We start from the raw sequence: 20,438 nt of genomic DNA, 5'->3' as shown, positions 1-20,438 counted from the left end.
TGGCCATCACAAGATAGCCAGCAGGGGAGGGCAGTTATGGGTGAGCAGGCCAGCAAGGGATGGGCAGTGGGAAGGACAAGGCATGCAGGGGAAGATAGTTAGGGGTGACTGGGCCAGCAGGGAGGGCAGCTGAGGTCAATCAGGCCTGCAGGGGAGGGCAGTTAGGTGTCAATCAGTCTGGCAAGGGAGTGGTTAGGGATTGATCAGGTTGGCAGGCAGAAGTGGTTAGAGGCAATCAGGCATGCAGGCAGGTGAGAGATTGGAAGACAGCAGTCTTGGATTGCACAAATTTTGTGCGCTGAGCCTCTAGTATATAAAATATACTTAATTAGACCTGCTTTCTGATGTCGCTAAACTTTCTCCAGCCCAGTGATGCATCCCAACTTCTCTTTCAGTTAATTCTCAGCAACACAGCAGTAAATATCAATACAGAAGCAAATTATTGTTGTAGATCATGCAGGAAGAACAAAGGGTAAAATATTTAACTCTGGCAGTGTTTGTCTATATTCTGTGCAGTGACAAAACCTCAAGTCATATTTAAGGTCCACCTCTCTTACTTCTTTCCAGTCGGGTCAAGTTTCTAAGCTTTCTAAATCTTTGTTTTCTGGCTAGTGAGTCTACTACTGAGTCTACTACTACCTACCTACCTACTACAGGACTTCTGTGGGGATGAAATGAGATGAGGCATGGGAAAACACTTCACTGACATTTGGTTAAATTGTAAAATGTTTCCATCTGGCTATAAGGCAAGTCGTATTCCTGGGCTGAAGAAACTGCAAGGAGGCTAGTTGCTAGGAAGAGGAAGCCAGGTGTTGCTAAGTGACGTCATTATCTGGAACCCACAGAGACCATTGCCAAGCTGGGCTAGGCAAGTGGGCTGCATTTTGCACCATGGGGTCTCGGCAGCGTCGGCTGCAATTTGGTGGGCTGTCACTCCGGAATGGTGGCAGGGCCTCTGTCCCACTTGGGGAAGCTGAGTGCTGCTTTGTGAACACCAGGGCCACGGCGCCATTTCTCTGTAAATGGCCAGTGCAAGTCACAGCAACTCCTGTATTAAGCGTCTGCCCCCTGGTGTTCAGTGCATATCATAGCAACCAATTGGACTGACAGTCTATTAACCTTTAATATATAGACTAGTGGCCTGGTGCACAAAATTCATGCACGGAAGGGGGATTCTCTCAGCCCAGCCAGGACCCTCTCCAATCAGGGACCCCTTCGGGGATGTCCCACTGCCTGCCTGATCACCCCTAACTACCCTTCCCTGACAGCCTGATCTTGTCCCCAAATGCTCTCCCCTGCCAAGAAATTTGGTTCTGATTGATCAGTTTCTATGCCAGTCAGCATCAAAAGCTCCGCCTCCAAGGCAGCCATTGGATCATCACAGTTCACCCAGATTTGGTTCTGACTGGTCAGTTTCTATGCGAGTCAGCATCTTGGGATCTATCTCCAGGCTGACCAGAGAGGCGGGGCTGATCAGAAGCTCCCACGGAGGCCCAGAGAAAAAGAGGCACAGCTGCTGGCAAAAAGAGAAAAGGCAATGGCTAATCAACAGCTGCCACGAAGGCTGTGGATCAGACCCTGCCTCTCTCTGTGGGCCTCTCTCAGACCTGATCCACAACCCCCTCAGTAATCAGTGCTGGGTCGCCAAGGCAACCCAGCACTGACTGCAGAATTGACTTCCAGTCGGTCAAGCCTTAGGTCATTTTGAATGTTACAGACCATGGATTTTTATATATTAGGATTGGTAAATCAAAGAAGGAAGTCTGAAAAAAAAGCCTTTACAAACTGCATAATTCCAATTATAGGACACTCTGGAAAAGATAAAACTATAGAGATATGTAATAAAAACATTTGTGGTTGCCAGGGATAGAAGAGTAGTAGGAATGAACAGGTGGAACACATAATTTTTAGGGCAATGAAACTATTATGTATACTATTATGATGATGGATACATAACATTATACATTAATCAAAAAACCACAGATCTATCCAACACAAAAAGTGGGCCTTAATACCAATTATGAATAATAAAGGAGGGACTTTAATGAATATGTATCAATATTAATTCATCAACTTTAACCAATGTACCACACAATGCAAGAGGGAGTATGTGAAAATTCTCTGTACTTTCTGTTCAATTTTTCTGTAATCCTGAAAGTGTTCTATGAAATAAGCATTAAGTAAATAAAAAAGAAAGGCATTACAGCACAACGATTCTAAGGCAACTGAGTGTGATTACTTGGAAAATGTATTTGTTTTTAAAAACTAAAGGCCCAGTGCACAAAATTTGTGAAGTCCCTCAGCCCAGCCTGCACTCTCTCCAATCTGGGACCCCTCAGGGGATGTCCAAATGCCTCTCACAATCCAGGACCACTGGCTCCTAACTGCTCACCTGCCTGCCCGCCTGATCGCCCCTAACCTCCTCTGCCTTCCTGCCTGATTGATTGCCCCTAACCACCTCTGCCTCACCTCACACCCAGGACCCAGAATTCCCTTCTCTGGCTGGTAGGGAATTCCATGTACAATACCTGCCTCTTGAGTCCCCCAGTCCCCTCAGCCCCCCAACCGCCCAAGGCTGGCCTGAGGTGCAGGCAAGGCCAGATGATGGCTGCCCAGCCACCCAGGGCCAACCCAAGGTGCAGGCACCCAGGAACTGGGCTTCCCTCCCTCTGGTCGGCCACAGGTACCCAGAACCCAGGCTGGCTTCACCTGTGCCAGCTGTAGCCACAGGGGACCATAGGAGAGTGGCTTATCCCTCTCTTGGGCCGCAGCCACAGGCACTGGTACCCCTGACCAGGCAGCTTGTCCCTCTCCAGGGCTGCAGGCGCAGGTACAGGCGCAGCTGCTGGCACCTGGGACTGTGGGATGGGCAGCTTGTCCCTCTCCCGGGCCACAAGCACAGGCGCAGCCGCTGGCACCCAGGACCACAGTGTAGGAGGCTTGTCCCTCTCCCAGGCCGCAGCCTGGCTGGTCCACATTCCTCTCTCACGATCTCATTTGTGCCTGGCTGCTTCCCATTCCTCTCTCACCAGCTCATTGGTGCCTGGCTACTCCCCATTCTTCTTTCCCCAGTGTTGAGTGTCTGAGTCACTACAGCATGAGGGTGAGATGACCATTTGCACATCAGCTCTTTACTATATAGGATATGAGGAAAAAGAATGGTATGATTTTTTATTCTGCTCTGCTTTGTCATTATACATTCCTGGTCCCTATCCCAAATCTAATACAAATAAAAACATTTGGGAGTAGGCCCCTAACAAGTATATATTTACCAAGTGATTCTTCTGTCAGTCAACATGATGCAAAAGAGCCAGGAACTTGTGAGTTAAACAGACTGGTCTGATCTCTGCTTTGTACTAAATTAGCATAACTTCTTTGTGCCCCAGTTTTCCTCAAATGTAAAATGAGATGGTTAAACTTGCCAACTTGACAGATAAGAGCATGAACCAAATACTAAGGTCACTTTCAACTCAAAATTTCTTTCTCAACTATAGGAATATAAGTTTGAACTAAAATAATTTCTAAAGCACAAACTCCTTTACTTATCTTAAACCTAATCAAAATAGAAACAGAACTTCCATTGTTTTAACTAAGGTGATACAAACGACAGCTAAACTGTCCTACCTGATAGAATAAATGCTTTTTCTATCCCCACAAGAACAAGAGCATTTAGTCTTTTGCAGCTGTTTGAGGTATTTAAAAAGATCAGCAAGAGTGTAAGTTAAGAATCTGAGATAACTGTAAGAAATCAGATACACTCAAGAAGGCAATCCAATAGATAGGATGCCATTATCTCTTACTGGTAGCAAATTTCCCATATTTCCTAACATTCACGTGAGCAAAGACAGGCACATACTAACTCCAATGCCAACAGGATTCAATTTCCACATATTAATATTGATTTAAATATCATGCTGAATGTCAAAAGTCTCATTCTAAAAAAACTAAAAATTATCACCTACCCTCAGCATTTAGCACATAAAAGAGCACCTCTGTACCATATAACATTGTGTGTAATAGACAATCAAGTGTTTTTCAATTTATAGTTTCAAATAGTTGTTGAGCATTTACTGTATGTCACGTAGTATGCTGAATAATGTAACAGAATAGTGAGCAAAACCAAGTCGCTGTTCTCATGAAGTTTACATTCTAGTAGGGAAGACAAACTAATATATGCCACATAGTAATAAATGCAATTTTAAAAATTAAAGCAAGTTGAGCAGTAGGGTTATTTATTGAGTGGGAGGAGCCACAAGAGAGCCTTCTGAAATTATGATAAAAATGTTCTATTCTTAGCTTGATCTGAGCAGTAGTGTGTGTTCACTGAGTTTTAGATTTAGGCTTTATGCAATCTGCTGTATATAAGTTATACTAATTCTAAGTGTTTACGTTGGCTAAAAGACTGACCCCTGCACCTGAATGTTCACTGCAGCATTTTATATACAGTAGCGTATCTATGGAAGCAACCCAATAGTCTATCAATAAACAAGTGGGTAAAAAAGCTCTGGTACATCCTATCTAATAAAGAGGGAATATGGTAATTGACCATCACACCCTCACAAAGATGGCAGTACTCACGGCCAATAAGGAGGGAATATGATAATTGACTGTCATACCCTCAAAGATGGCAGCGCCCACAGATACAAGATGGCACGTCCAGTCCCCTCAGCCCCACTGGGGCAGCAGGTGAGCTGCACGGCTGGGCCCTTCCCCTGGAAGGTCCGGCCATTCCACACACCTGCCTTTTGAGTCCCCCAGTCCCCTCAGCCCCCCAACCGCCCAGGGCAAGCCTTGGATGATGGATGCTCAGCTGCCCAGGGCTGCCCAGGTAACCAGGGACGGCTGAGGCTTACACTGCTGGCAGTGGCAGCAGCAGGGGTGTGATGGGGTGTTGCCTTCCCCTGATTGCTGGGTCACCTCCCGCCCCTGAGGGCACCCAGACTGTGAGAGGGGCAGGCTAAGCTGAGGCACGCCCCCCCCCCCCCAACTCCAGTGCAGGAATTTTCATGCACCAGGCCTATAGTATATATGATAGAATAATACCCATAAAGAAATCTTACCTTTTACAATATCATGAAAGAACCTATAGAGTATTATGTCAGTCAGAGAAAGACAAATACAATATGATTTCACTTAGAATATAAAGAACAAAATAAATGAACAGATAAAGCTGAAATAGACTCATAGAGTAGACTGGTGGTTACCAAAGGGGAGAGGGCTTGGGGGACTGGTGAAGAGATTAAGAGCTACAAAGTGGCAGTTACAAAACAGTCATGGGGATGTAGAGTACACATATCTATAATAATAAAAGTGTAATATGCTAATTATAGTGGACATCCTTCCAGACAACCTTCCGGATGAAACCAGGGCTGTGAGGGAAACCCAGGTCCCAGGTGCCAGAGAGAAGCAATGCCAGCAGACGGGGGAATGAAGGCCTACTCTTGCATGAATTCCATGCATCGGACCTCTAATAGTCAATAATACTTTGGTAACTATGAATGAAGGCAGGTGGGTACTGGAAACATCAGGGCAAACACTTTGTAAAGTATATAATTATTTAGCCACTATGCTGTACTGAAACCAATGCAAAATAATATTGAAAGTACAGTAATTGACAAAATTTAAAAAAATAAAAGACTCCCGCCCCCACTGCCTGTGCTTAGTGGTTGAGCGCCAACCTATGAAACAGGAGGCCAAGGTTCAATTCCTGGTCAGGGCACATGCCTAGTTGCAGGCTTGATCCCCAATGTGGGGTGTGCAGAAGACAGCTGATCAATGATTCTCTCTCATCACTGATGTTTCTGTCTCTTGCCTTCTCCCTTCCTCTATGAAATCAAGGTGTATATATATATATATATATATATAGAGAGAGAGAGAGAGAGAGAGAGAGAGAGAGAGACCTTCTAGAACTAAATACATGATTTTTGTTTCATTATATATTAGAGGCCCGATGCATGAATTCGTGCATTGGTGGGGTCTAGCCAGTCTGGCCTCATCGGGGCCAATTGGGCCAGGCCAGCTGGGAGGTGGGGATGCAGGAGGTTGGCAGGCTGGCCCCGCCCCCAATAGGGGTGGGGGGCGATCAGGTGCAAGGCCAGCCAGTGATAGAGTCGTGGGCAGTTGGTGGGCCTGCTTCACCCCCAACTGACCAATTGGGGGCCGAGCCGGCCGAGGGGAGGGGCCACAGGCAGTTGGCCAGCCGGCCCCGCCCCCCAGTCAAACTCCCGGTTGAGGGGACAATTTGCATATTAGCCTTTTATTATATAGGATACTTAACTTCACAATTGTAATACATCAAATTCTATTACCCTACAGTTCTTCTCTTAAAGCCAGTTATTTAATAAGCACCTATGGTATACATACAATTTAGAGTGAAAGAAAAACGAACTATTAGCCTCTACTGTCAATAAAAGATAAAAACAGAACGATTCTAAAAAGAAGTTGCATAACTAATCATGCATAATAAATATAACAAGGAATACCTATGTCTTTTTAAAAATATCCAATAGCCCAGCAGGTATGGCTCGGTTGCTTAAGAATCGTTCCATACACCAAGAGGTCACCAATTTGAATCCCAGGAAAAGCACATGGGAGGATTTAGGGCTCAATTCCCGTAGGGGGTGTGTAGGAGGCAGCTGACTGATGTTTTTCCCTTTCTCTCTCATTGATATTTCTATATCTTTCTCTCCCTCTCTCTAAAATCAATAAAACTTGTTTAAAAAAAAAAACAAAAAAAACCCTGTATTTAGAACTTCCTTTTCCCACTGAACCAAATCCCCAAAGTTTCTGTTTTAGAGAAGAATGCAAGAACTGTGAACTCAAACAATTCCATGATCCAAGAAAAAGTCCAGCATAGTGATCAAGAGCCCATCACCCCACCACACACCCCTCCTTGCAAGAAACATCCTGCAGGAAAGAATGAGAGGAAATAATCTGAGAGCGGGAAGAGCAGTTTCAGTGGAGTGCAGTGCTAAGGGTTAACTGTAGCTAAATTAAACTGTAGGATACAATTTTTGGGAGGAGGAAGAAATTAGTGGGCCAAACACTGAAAAGTTCTAATAGGGTTAAGGATACTCTAGGCATAAAGAACATAAACAGAAGTACTGTGGTTACAAACACATACAGCCCAAGTGGATGGGTAGTTGCCAGGGACTTGTGGGAAGAGGGAATGGGGAGTAACAGTTGATGTGCAGAGTTTTTCTTCTGAGATGATGAAAAGGTTTTGGAACTTTATAAAGGTGGTGGCTGCATATTGTGAATATAAATATGCCACTGGATTGTACAGTTTAAATTTGTTACCGCAATTTCATCTTAATTTTTAAAAAAACTGATAGGAAGAAAATCAGGGGGCAAGCCAGAGAAGAGAACACTGGGAAATAAACCAGAATAGACTATAAGAAACCAGATTATTAAAACTTCCAAAAGGGCAGAAAAATTTAATCAGATTCAAATAGATAACAGAGGATATTTTTAGACATCTCTTCCAGGTTTCTTAATTAAATCGGACATTACTTAACTGATTAATTAGGGAACCCAATTTGCCTCACGTGGGGAAGGTGTAACTGTGAAGGAAATATAAAAGCTGGTGCAGGTATAAGCACAGGTACTCAGTGGATTGGATGTATTTTATCACTAATAAAGGTTGTGTCTTTTAAAGCATATAAATGGAAAGAGAAAAAGTAATGTAAAAAAGCACAATGTTAAAAGTGGAAAACAGCACAAGTTCCCTCAATTTTCCTGGTCTCATATGTTTTATAGCCTCATAATGTTACTTTGTAGTCGTTGCCCACCTCTTGAATCTGAACTGGACTGATAACATGCTTTGGCCAACAGAAAGCACTGAAAATGCCAGTTTGCCGGTTTTGAGCCTAGGCCTCAAGAACTTCCGCATGCTCCCATACCTCTCTCTTGGAAATATGCTCTGCCTCTGTGAAACAATCTCAAACCAGCTTGTATATCTAGAGGCACGTGGCCCAGTCTCCCTGTTATCTGGCTGACACCCAGCCAACCACCAGACATGAGAGTAAGACCACCCTAGATAAGCTAGTCTTAGACTATCTACTAAGCCATGGGAAATATATAAGCAAGCCCATAATCAATCACTTAAGCCTGGCCCAGATGGCTAGTACCTGGCTGATCTAAAGACTCAAGAGCAGCAGCAAACAAATGAGGTTTGGAGTGGTTTGTTATACCTATATATCAACAGCCAACATATACTAATGATAAGTAGTGATACAGAAAAGGGCCATTAATCTGGCATGAAAACTACTCATTAAATACTAATTTGTTCAATGTGGTTTAGGTTTTATAGATACACACCATAACTAAAGAGAAAAAGAAAACCTAACTATTACATTACTTTGTAATTGGTAAGCCACCACCACCCTTTTTACTAAAAGTACTTAAAACCATTTTTTAAATGCAATTTTTTATAACATGCCTTTGGAAAACAACTATCACATGACAGCAACTGACTGTACATAGAGGGGAAGTATTTTTATGACAACTAAAATTGGAGTTATTAGGTTTTTTTCCTTTTAGGTAAGTTCTCCAGGGACTTCTAAATGTTCCAGGTGTTACTATGGAGACTTAATTTTCAGATGCACTTGACCATAAGAGCAACTGTTTAATATAAAGCAATCAAGCATTACTTCAAAAATTAAATGCTCTTCTCCTTTATAAATGAGGTCTGTGGGTTTTAGAGAAGTTCAATGTCCAGGACTATCTTACAAATGTACCGGTACAGTCATAAAAGCTACCAAAAAAGGATTTTCCATCCATTAACTGTAGAGGACCAAATGGGAAGACATCTGGACATTCTATAGATCGGGATATTGGCAGAGTCATGTCAGTTGCACTCCACTTAGAACCGGTTCATTCATCCCTCTTTCCATGCGGGACATGGAAAAGGGAGATCCCTGCAGCTTCAGGTCCCCACAATTAACATTTTACTATATCAAAAAGGTACAGATTCTCAATAAAACTCTAAAACATTTCAAAGAATAGCATAATTTATTTGATAGAAAGAAGTAAAGAATGATTAAATTTATGGCTAACAAAAATTCTACAAAATTGCATTCTATCTCTCTTTTAAGAACATTAGTCTCATATATAAAAAGGTGAATATAGGCTTTCTCAGACCATGGCACAAAACCTAACTTCTTGCCCTCCAAGTACTGCCCTCGGTTAAATTACAGGTTACCCACTTGTTTTGATACTAAGCCTACAATATTCATGAACCTCACCATGTTACATTAACTTCCTGCCCAAAAATAACTAGTCTACAACTCCTACCCTCCTTTAGGGTAGGGTACCCTCCTACCCTTCTAGTTCAGCTTTTATCCCTCTCTTCTTTTTAAGTATGTTTTAGCATTCAATCCAAATATAAAGGAATTACAGAACCACCTCAAGAAATACAGTGTTTTCTAAAACCTCTAAGAAAAACCTTTCCTAAACAGCTACAACAACCAACTAATCTACCTCAGGAAATAAATCTCCTTGTTTATACAGGGTGGGACTAAGGTAGGCTTAGAGTTGTTTGTATGGAAAATAATACAATCTATATATATAAAAGCCTACTATGCTAAGTATCTGAGTGGTTGGCAGACCACCAGGGGGCAGACACTTTGACCGGTAGGTTAGCTTGCTGCTGGGATCTGGGCGATCAGGACTGGGTGAGACGGGACCACATCTGTAAATCTACTTTTTTCCCAGGTGCAATAGTGCAAATTCTCACTGTCCTCCCAGACACATGAAATCTACAGAATGACTATTTTAATCTATTTCCTTTTCAAAAGCAGTAACACTCCTCTAATCAGGAAGACTTCTAAAAACATCAAGCTTAGAAAATCAAAACCCTGGAGACAGACAGAAAATAATTATTAACAGCTAATATGTATTGACTCTATCTACTCCAGGGGTCTTCAAACTACGGCCCGCGGGCCACATGTGGCCCGCAGAGGAGTCTGATCCAGCCCGCCAGGTTTTTTGGGCAGTGAGCGCAGCCGAGGTGTTACCGTAGGAATTAGTAGTTCATATAGTCCGGCCCTCCAGCTCTCTGAGGGACCGTGATCTGGCCCCCACTTTAAAAAGTTTGAGGACCCCTGACTCTGTGCCACACTGCGTTTTTCATGCATTACTTCATTAATGACCCTGTAAAGTAAGTACTATTATCATTAGAAGAAAGTCAAGTTCTGAAAGTAAGTCATTTATTCAGGTTCAGGGTTACTAATTATTGAAATTAGGATTCTAAAGCAATCTAACTATAAGAGCTCTGCATTCTTTATGTGAAAAAGCAATCAGAACCATATGTATTACAGACCAAGCTTTAAAGAATCAACCCCCCAGATCTTCCGTACAATCTACAGTGCTGATTAATATTAGTAATCCCATTCAGAGCATAAGTCTAACAATTTGGTGATATAGATTTCCCTGTTCACAGTTACTAAGGTGCAACACATCTGACAGTTTTGTTTTTTTTTAATATGTTTGGGTTTTTTGTTTTGTTTTGTTTTGTTTTCAGAGAGAAAGAGATAGAAATATCAGTGATGAGAGAGAATCACTTATCGGTTGCCTCCTGCATGCTCTCTACTGGGGATCAAGCCTGCAACCAGGGCATGTGCCCTCAACAGTAATTGAACCATGACCTCCTGGTTCATGGGTCAATACTCAACCACTGAGCCACAATGATCGGGGCAGATGCAGCACATTTGTAAGAGCAGGTGGCATTTACAACTAGAACCAAACCACATTGAGGTGGGAAGATTGGAGGGGAGATACATGCACACACAAGGAAAGATGACATTTATTATTAAAAAGGTACTACATTATCATATTAAATAGTCTTAAGCTGTTATATTTTAGAACTTGGCTGTTTCTATCTTTCAGAACAGTAAAGTACCTGATATTCATGACAACTGAAGTACAGCAGTTCCTCCAATAATATCATCATTTCATTATAACATTAATGAGATGTTATAGGAACTTAACTACTGTTTATATCAATTGTCCTATGGCAAAACTGCTTTTCTTACACAGAATTTTGCTTAAAATTATAGAATCTATCAACTTTGAGAACTCACTGTATCATAAAATGGTATCAAAAATCATATTCAGCAATATCTAAAATACAGATTTTAGAACAATTCCTACAAAAGTTTGAAATCATTTTTCTAGAAACCTCAGGATGATAGTATTTCCCCATCTCTCAGTTCAATCTCTTATTCTCTCTTCTTCCTTACAAGATAAACATTCTCAAATCCCTGTTTTCTAACTTTCACACCCTAACTTAATACTCAAGCTTCTCAAAGAGTAACCAATACTCATTATCTTCCACTTCCTTACCTCTATCCTCTTTGCTATAGCTTCAATATCCAGCTTTCCAGTTAAGTTATTTTTGCTAAAGTCATTGGCGTCTCCTTATCCCTAAATCTAATAAACAGTTTTCAGGTCTTATTTGACCTTTTAAGCAGGGGTTTTAACACTTTAGGTCCCCTTTTCCCCTACCCTCATCATCTTTTAAATTCTAGTCAGTTGTCTTCCACATTGCTACTCTCCTGTTCCCCTCTACCTTACTACTTTTTGCTGGACTCATTTTCCTCTGCCTGTGCCTCAAATGTTGGATGGTCCTTGGCCGCCTTCTCTTCTGCTAAGAATCCTCAAAAGATGATCTTAACCTCCATTCAACCATGCTATATACTACAACTCTCTTGCCCACAGAACTCCCCTGGCAACTTTCCAAAGCCTCCCACACATCTCCAGGCTGCTCAAACTCAACATGGCCACAAATGAACTGATCTTGGAAAGCCAAAGAATAGAGCGTTGGAAAGAGTACATGTATATTTTGTTAGCAGTGGGAGATGTTCCCTATTATCCCCTGGGTGAATGGTTTTATTATCCTAACATCATTATCCACCCAGTCTTTCAAGACAGGTAGCTGGGAGTCATGCCTGACTCCTTCCTTTTCTTGATCCAAACAGCCTAACATCATCAAATACTGACGTAAGGTTGTAAAACATTAATATTTTCAAATTCCCTCCCTTCTTTTTACTCCCTCATCATTTCTCAACATTAGCTTGTTTGGCCTTTCCCATAATATTTATAATTGCTTACAGCTATCATACTTATCATATAACATGTATATTTCTTCATTAACCTGCAAACTTAGTGACAGGAAACCGTGTCTTGTTCTTTTTATCCAATGCACCTAGGAACACATAAAGAGTAATAAACATAAATCTGATGAATGAGTGATTCCAAGAAGCTAAGTAACACCTCGAAAGATGTACAATTTATTAACAGTAGAGTAGGAATTTATGTGTAGCATTTTTCAATAATTAAGTGCCATTATAGTACAGCAATAATAGCATATCAGCAGTACTTTGCATATTAAGTGACAAAATATTCTTTTCTTATGTTTCTATGTGTGTTTTAAATTTTCTATAATGATCACACATCACTTTCATAATCAATGACAAAACAGTATTTTTAGAGTAAACATGAATAAAAAATCTTTTGTTTTTCAGAACAATATGTTGTGAAACTGGAAGCTGGAGTGGGGTGGAGCCATTAGGAATCTAAAAGAAAATACCAAAAAAAGAGGTACTGCTTTAATGGAACTTAAGTTAAGCTCACCCAGTAACTGTAAATAGGTGTACAGTTATCTTAGCCAGTCAATGACTTACATAAAAATGTATCTTTCAACAAAAGATGTTGGCTAATAATGGGGGGCAGGGAATATATGAAAATTTATCTCAAATTCATTTTCCAGACTTAAGTTGTCATTAAAATACAAGAGGAGAATTTAAGTGTATACCTGTATCAACCATTTCCAAGTGTTATCTGAATCTCTGGACCCTTTTAGGGGGCCCATGAGGCCAAAATTATTTTCATAATAATAAGATGACATTTTCTAAACATGTCCTCTGATAAATACTGGAAGAGTTTAAATGCAGAGGCAGATATGAGAATCCAGCTATCTTCTATTAAGCCAGAGACCTGCAAAACTGTAAAAATTCTCAATAATCTTTTTATTAAGGAAACTACCGTAAAATGATTTTTTTCATTAAAAATGCTTATGGTAACATGAAAAGGACTTATTGTTTCTTAATAAATTAATAAATATTTATACATTTCTCAGTTTTCATTTCTAATGTGGCAAATGTCTACAGATGTAACCCACATGAAAAAGGGCTCTTCAGGATCCTCAATAGTTTTTTAAGAGTATAAAGGGATCCTGAGACCAAAAGTTCAAGGACCGCCAATTTATAGAGTTTGAGGAAGGGGTAAGCTTCTGTAAGCATGACCCCAAAGCAAGATCAACCAACAGATATGTTGAAATAAATATTTTAAACTTCTATATATCCAAAAATAAACATAAGCAGATTACAAGAAAAGTTGAGAAGTTGGGGGGAATACAACATACAACAATGGGTTCATAGTATCACTAAGGAAAAGACAAACATCCACAAAGCACTAAAGTAGGAACGAAGACATTTTGAAAACTAATGGAAAAACACAAAAACCAACATACATGTAGAAAAATAAATCTCGGACTTATTAGCAATCAAAGCAATGTAAATTAAATCTGACTACGTAAATCAGCAATGGTGTTTAAAAACTGTACCAAATTCAGTAAGAATGCAGGGAAACAAGGACCCCTATAAATTACTGTTAGATAAATAGTTACAACCTCTCTAGAAGGCACTACAGAAACATGCAGCAGAAATCTTAAAAGTGTACCTACTCCACAATCTCCAATTTTATCCCGAAGGGATAAAAACATACCCAAAAGTCTGCTACAATATTCACTGACACATTATCTATAATTGCAAAACAGAAAACTAGAAACAAATGTCTACCAAAGAGATGGCTGAATGTATTATATCATTCCATTGTGTGGAGTGCTTATCTGATGATTTTAAATGTTGTATATGGAAAGACATCTTTATTAGGTTAAAAAAAGGCAGTTAAAATTTTGATGATTCTTCTCAATAAAACACATCTATGTGCAAAGAACTAGGATGTGCTAGGAATTTTAGTTATATGCCAAGCATTTTATATGCCTTATCACATTTAACCTTCAGAACTCTATGATATAGGCTGCTCTCTCTAAACTTCCATTCTCTCATCTGCAAAACTGAAAGAAGTAATTTGCCCCCAAATCATGAAAACTTCAACTCACAAAAACCATTAGATATTGAGGCCAGATTGACTCTAGGTCTTACACTCAAACCTGTATTTTGTTAAATACCACATATACACTGAAAGGTTAACAGAAAGTCAATACAACTATCTCCTCACCCCAGCTACCTTTTTTCTCTTTTTCTTTTCTTTTCTTTTCTCTTTTATCTTATATTTCTTTCCATAATGAACCCACTTGAGATTTTTAATTAAAAGAAAAAAAAGAGTATTTTTATTTTGAAATACCAAAAGCCAAAGATTCAACTTGTGGGGAGAGGGGAGGACTTTGCAGCATAACTTCCAAATTCAGTGCATCTTATTAATTAACATTCTCTAGAGACAAATTAAAAACATATAAATATCAGCTTCCTTTGGGAAATTTCACAAAAAGTTTATGGAATTCAGCATCAATAGACTTCGTTTATGAACCTTAAGCAAATTATTTAACCTCTCTGAAACTCAACTTTCTTGTTTGTAAAATACTGATACTGTAATAATTCCTATTTCTCAGGGCTATGATAAGCACTATGTTAAAAGGATAAAACATGTACAGAATATAAAATATAATAAAAATGCGAATTCTTTAAAAAAAAACTGTAACTCAATAGCAAATATTAAAATCATGCTGTGATTATACACTTTTCAATAGTTAATGGATCATTCTCATTTTCAATTTAAATTCAATCAAAGCCAAAAATAGCCCCCCAAAATTAATTATCCTGCCTTTTGAGAGGTCCCAAGCCTAAAAGAAGCACTGTAAAACAAACATTTTTATTGTTTCTTCATTATTGAATCTATCTTACTTGACTTTGTATCCTCAGGAGTCTAGCAGAGAGCACAGCATATAGTTGGCCTAAGTGTTGGATGAATAAATTGGAGACCTTGGAACACCTAACACTCTGTCTAATGAGCCCCATTATCACTCACATCTAAAAGCTTTCACACAAAGCTGCAGTGATCATTAACATTCAAGAACAGTTTTGATTTCAACAAAGCAATCATGCAACAAATTTCATCCAACTCCCTTCCCCACAATATCTTACTTCCAAACACACATACCTAAGAACACAAAAGTCCCTGGGATGAATGTTAGTCAGAGAACAAGATATTTCTTAAACTTTAGCTCCCTCACAAGGGTCAATAAGGCCAGAATCTCACAGAAAGCTAAAAGGTTTTTCCTGTACTTATTAGTCTTTCTTGGTATTCATTCAGCAAAACATAATAATAAAAGCATAATATGCTAATTAAACTGGACAGCCAAATGACCTTCCAAATGTCCTTCCAGATGACTTTCTGGACGAAGCTGGTGCTGCAAGGGCTGAGGCAAGCCACCATGGCTGCGAGGGCCAACCCCCTTGCACAAATTTTGTGCATCAGGCCTCTAGTGGTGAATAAACAATATCATAAAATTAATAATGAAATAATCCCTGTTTGGGCATTATTCAGAAAATAATTCAGAAATTCCAACTTGTCCATAAGTTTATATTACTAGACCTACAATTAACAGCCATACTACAAAGAACTAGGGAACCCTAATTTTCTATAAATACTTCAATTTCACCTCCACCATAAAGCATTTAATCATTCTAGAAATACTGAGTGCCCACTACTGATTATTCAAATAATCTCACAAAGTGCCAGGCATTGTTCTGAGCTTTGGTAATACACAATGAACTAAGGAAACAAAAATCTCTGCACTCACTGGAGTTTATATCTTAAAATGGAGAGGCAGGAAGAACAGAAACAAACTGAATAAGTAAATTACATATTACAAGGTGCTAAATGTTTAAAAAATGCAGAAAAGGAGAATGGAAAATACAGGGTCAAGGAAAGTAGCTGCTAAAATAAGGGGTCAAACTGCAAAATAAATCATACACAGCAAAGAATTGTAAAAACAAAAAACAAAAAAAAACAAGTCTTTATAGATTTACATTTTAAAATCTTGATGATAATGGGGGAGGCTATCAATGTGTGGAAGTAGAAGGCATGATCTAGTCATAATTTATATGGTGAATATTTTAATACAGAATTGGGAAGAAGAGGGAACCAGTTGCTGTCCTAGGTGCTAGTAGCCCCGTGATGAGCATGATAGGCAAGGTCTTTCTTTTCCTGTTTTCCTAGAGTTTACATTGAACTCTGACTGTTAATAGGTATCCTGACTTTATTTGGATTTACTTTTAGTATTAAGCCACAATATATTACAACAATACAATTTTTCTCAATGGCTTCCCAAATATAACTTTGAATCTACTTTGAATCTGAGGAAAGTAAAAAGGAATATAGCTAAGATACTACTTTCTGGATTTTAGAGCAGGAATTATGATATAGAAAATGTAGGAAATTACACACACACACACACACACACTACCTAGTATTATTGAAAGCAAAAAGCCTCAAAATAATTTTTGTTTTATATATAAATGCTGTACACTCCTAAGAAATGTCTTGAACTAACTTATCATAAATTTCTGGAGATAGGCATAGGCAGAAAGTGGACTAATGGGAATCAAAAAAACTTCACACTTTTTACTGTGTATGCTTCTATACTGTTTGAGTATCTGTGGTAAAATAACATCTTTATGATAAAAATAAGAAATAAAATACTTTAAAGTTTCAATGCCAGAAGAAACAGGCATTTGAGCCCATCAAAATTTCCCTACATAGCATCTTAATGTCCATCTAATATGGTATAACATGAATACAAAAATCATTGCTATACAGGTATAAAAAGCAGTAAGGAAGAGCTCCATACACTGTGATTTCCAGGATTTTTGTTTAGCAAAAAAACACAAAGTGAAAAGCAAAGTATAAGTTTTATCTAAGAAGGAGAAAGAAATATGAATAAATATACATATTTTTATTTTAAAACCATGTAAATATTTTAAATAATTATAAAAACAAAATTAGATCAAAATGCAAATAGGTTACTGCCAAAAATTGACAACAAAATGAACCATATATCAATGGACTTAACCTCAGAAAAATCATTTCAAATGATTTTAAGATAGTAATTTAATATAAATTCCTAGAATTTAAAGTAATTGCAAAAATTCTTAAATTGTTTTCAGCAACTATTTTCTACAATATCAAAATAGCTATACTACTAATGGATATATGTAAGTAATACATATGGACATATGTAAATAACAAACCAAGACATTAATTACTCTCAAGATTTCAGCATAAAAGAAAAGAGCTATAAATATAAAGCTTAAAAAATTAAAGAGATATTCTAAACCCCTAATCTTATAATCAAATTTATAAATACTAGTGTGAATTCACGATGTTTCTCACTTAAATATTTATACAATAAATTCAGCAGTTACAGATTATAAAATCAAAAAAATCAGCCATATATTTTTATACACTACCAATATTCTGAAAAGGATATTAAAAAACAATTCAGTTTACAGTAGTATTAAAATTCTTCAATTTAATAATATTAATTAAGAATAAATTTAATCAAGGCGGCATAATACTTGAAAACTATAAACCATTACTGAAAGAACTTAAAGAAAACTTGAAAAAACAGAAAGACATCCATGTTCATGGATCAGAAAGCTTAATATTGTTAAGAAGTGAATACTACCCAAAACAATGTGTAGAGATTCAACACAATCCCTGTCAAAACCCCAAAGTTCTTTTTTGCAAAAATGAAAAATGGATCCTAAAATCTGTGTGGCATTACAAAGGATTCTGAATAATAACAACAATAAATATATCATTAATAATAACTAAGTTGGTCTACTTAAAACTTCCCCAATTCAAAACTTACTAGAAAGCTACAATAATCAAGAGAGTGTACTACTGGTGTAAAGACAAAAATATAGATAAATGGAATAAAATTGAGTGTCCACAAATAAGCCCATGCATCTATGGTCAACTAATTATCAACAAAGGTGCCAAGACCATTCAATAGGAAAAGAACAGGCTCTTCCATAAATGAAACTTAAGACAACTGGATCTTACTCACCTTACACCACATACAAAAATTAAAAACCATTTGTAGTAGTATGGATCAGGGACCAAATATGAGAAATTTATAATAATTAAAGTGTGATGTACTAATTAGACCAGATAGTTGAACGGCGTTTCAGACGAAGCCAGGGCTACGAGGGCTGAGGCAAGCTGCTGCGGCTGCAAGGGCTGATCCCCTTGCATGAATTTTATAGTAAGACTATAAAATCCTTAGAAGAAAACATATGGGTAAACCTTCATGACTGGATTTGGGAATTCTTTTTCAGACATGACACCAAAAACACAAGGAGGAAAAAAGAAGTTCTGTGCATCAAAGAACACTAGCAAGAGAATAAAAAGACAACCCACAACATGGGAGAATGTGTTTTCATATCATATATCTGATAGGGGTCTAGTATTCGGACTAAATAAAGAACCTTTACAACTCAACAAACAGACAACCCACTTCAAAAAAGACCAAAGGACTTGAAAAGGCATTTCTCCAAAGGAGAATACAAGCCCATGAAAAGATGCTCAACAGCATTAGTCATTATGGAAATGCAAATTAAAATCATGATATCAGTTCACACCAATTAGGATATCTGTTATAAAAAAATGGAAAAGAACAGGTTTTGGAGAGGATGTGGAAAAATTGGAACCTTTATACACTGAAGTATAAAATGGTGCAACCACTGGGAAAACTGTTTTTCAGTTCCTCAGTAAATTAAACATAGAATTACCATGATCCAGCAAATCCATTCCTAGGTAAATATCCAAGAAAATTTAAAGATTATTCAAACAAAAACTTGTACATAAATAGTCAAAACAGCACTGTTCAAAACAGCTAATAACCCATCAACTGAACAGATAAACAAAATGTGGTATATTCAAACAATGGAGTATTATTCAGCCATAAAAGCCATGAAATACTGATACATGCTACAACATGGATGCACCTTGAAAACATTATCCTAAGTGAAAGAAGCCAGACACAAATACAAAGAGCAAAATTAAAGCTACTTAAGAGGTTGGAGTATTCAGTAAAAGAATCCATATTGTTTATTTATATTTCTCACTCTATATATAGGAAAGCACTCAAATTGATATACTTAAATGAACTTGTACATCAGAGGCACAAAAAAAGAGGACCTGTAAAAATTAAAAACTTCATAAATCCCCACAATACAATTATAAGTCTAAGTACATCATTATGATGGAGCCGGGCCTGTTCATATTTAAATATTATGTCTCTTTACGTTATGTCTTGCAGGATAAGCTACTTGGTAAAAATAAAGAAATTTATTTGTCAGGTTTCATTTTTCTAAATCTTCTATACTCTCCAAATAAAATCCTGGAAGGCTTGGGGGTATTGTAATAGCTGGACAGGTTCAAGGTTTCAAAGGTACTATGCTTACTAACTAGTGCAACCTAACACGTAAGTTCTTTCATTCATTCAGCTATACATCCAAAGAGTTCAAAACTACTTGGCACTAAGGATATAGTATAAGTGTCTATATCTGTGTCTCTTTCCTTTTCCTACTATTGTTCTTTCATGCTTAAACAAAAGCCAAGGTTTAACTTTATAATTTCTTATGTCAGAACTTAAATGTTGCCGAAACAGGTTTGGCTCAGTGGATAGAGCGTCAGCCTGTGGACTGAAGAGTCCCAGGTTCGATTCCGGTCAAGGGCATGTTCCTCGGCAGCTAGTCAATGTTTCTCTCTCATCGATGTTTCTAGCTTTCTATCCCTCTCCCTTCCACTCTATAAAAAAAAATCAATAAAATATATTAAAAAAAAAAAAAAAAAAAACTTACAATGTTCTGAGAAACATCAGTGATAGCTTAATGACCTAGCAAGTCTATACCATGTAACCACCATGTATTAGGTGTACCAGTTAATAATGCAAATTTTGTAACCAAAGAAAACACCATATTTTCAAGAGAAACAGCAAAAGTGCTTTATTCAAAGTAAGGTCCATCATTAGCTACACATTTCCCAATCTTTCAGGTAATTTTTGGATACCTTCCCAATAGAACTTTTCTTGTTTTGAGGCACACCATTCAGAAACTCAATTTTCCATTCTTCGCACGTTTTGAAGTGCTGCTCAGAAAGTGCGTATGCCATCAATCAAACAAGTGGTAATCTGAAGGATAAGGTGACCAGACGTCCCACTTTTGGTGGACAGTCCCAATTTATAACAATTTGTCCCCCGTCCCATGGCGTTTTTAAAAAGTCCCGATTTTTGGACAAATTGTTAAAAATCGGGACTGTCCCACCAAAAGCGGGACGTCTGGTCACCT

General features: G+C 38.2%; 1 protein-coding gene across 8 annotated transcripts in view; it reads right to left on the bottom strand.

Moving 5' to 3' along the window:
- GSK3B (glycogen synthase kinase 3 beta) overlaps positions 1-20,438 on the bottom strand; it is a 173,497-nt gene that overhangs the window by 138,391 nt on the left and 14,668 nt on the right. For 4 of the 8 annotated variants that reach the window (XM_084871680.1, XM_084871677.1, XM_084871682.1 and 1 more), the window contains exon 2: positions 12,155-12,205. The exons of the other annotated variants lie outside the window; for them this stretch is intronic. In XM_084871680.1, coding sequence (XP_084727806.1) covers positions 12,155-12,205 — 51 coding nt within the window. The remainder of the gene's footprint in view (positions 1-12,154; positions 12,206-20,438) is intronic. 8 annotated transcript variants of the gene reach the window in all.

Source organism: Pipistrellus hanaki, assembly GCF_964339955.1.
Source record: "Pipistrellus hanaki genome assembly, chromosome: 2".
NCBI classification, from domain to species: domain Eukaryota; kingdom Metazoa; phylum Chordata; class Mammalia; order Chiroptera; family Vespertilionidae; genus Pipistrellus; species Pipistrellus hanaki.
The sequence above is the reverse complement of the archived record's forward strand: the minus strand, read 5'-3'. Positions and strand labels throughout refer to the sequence as shown.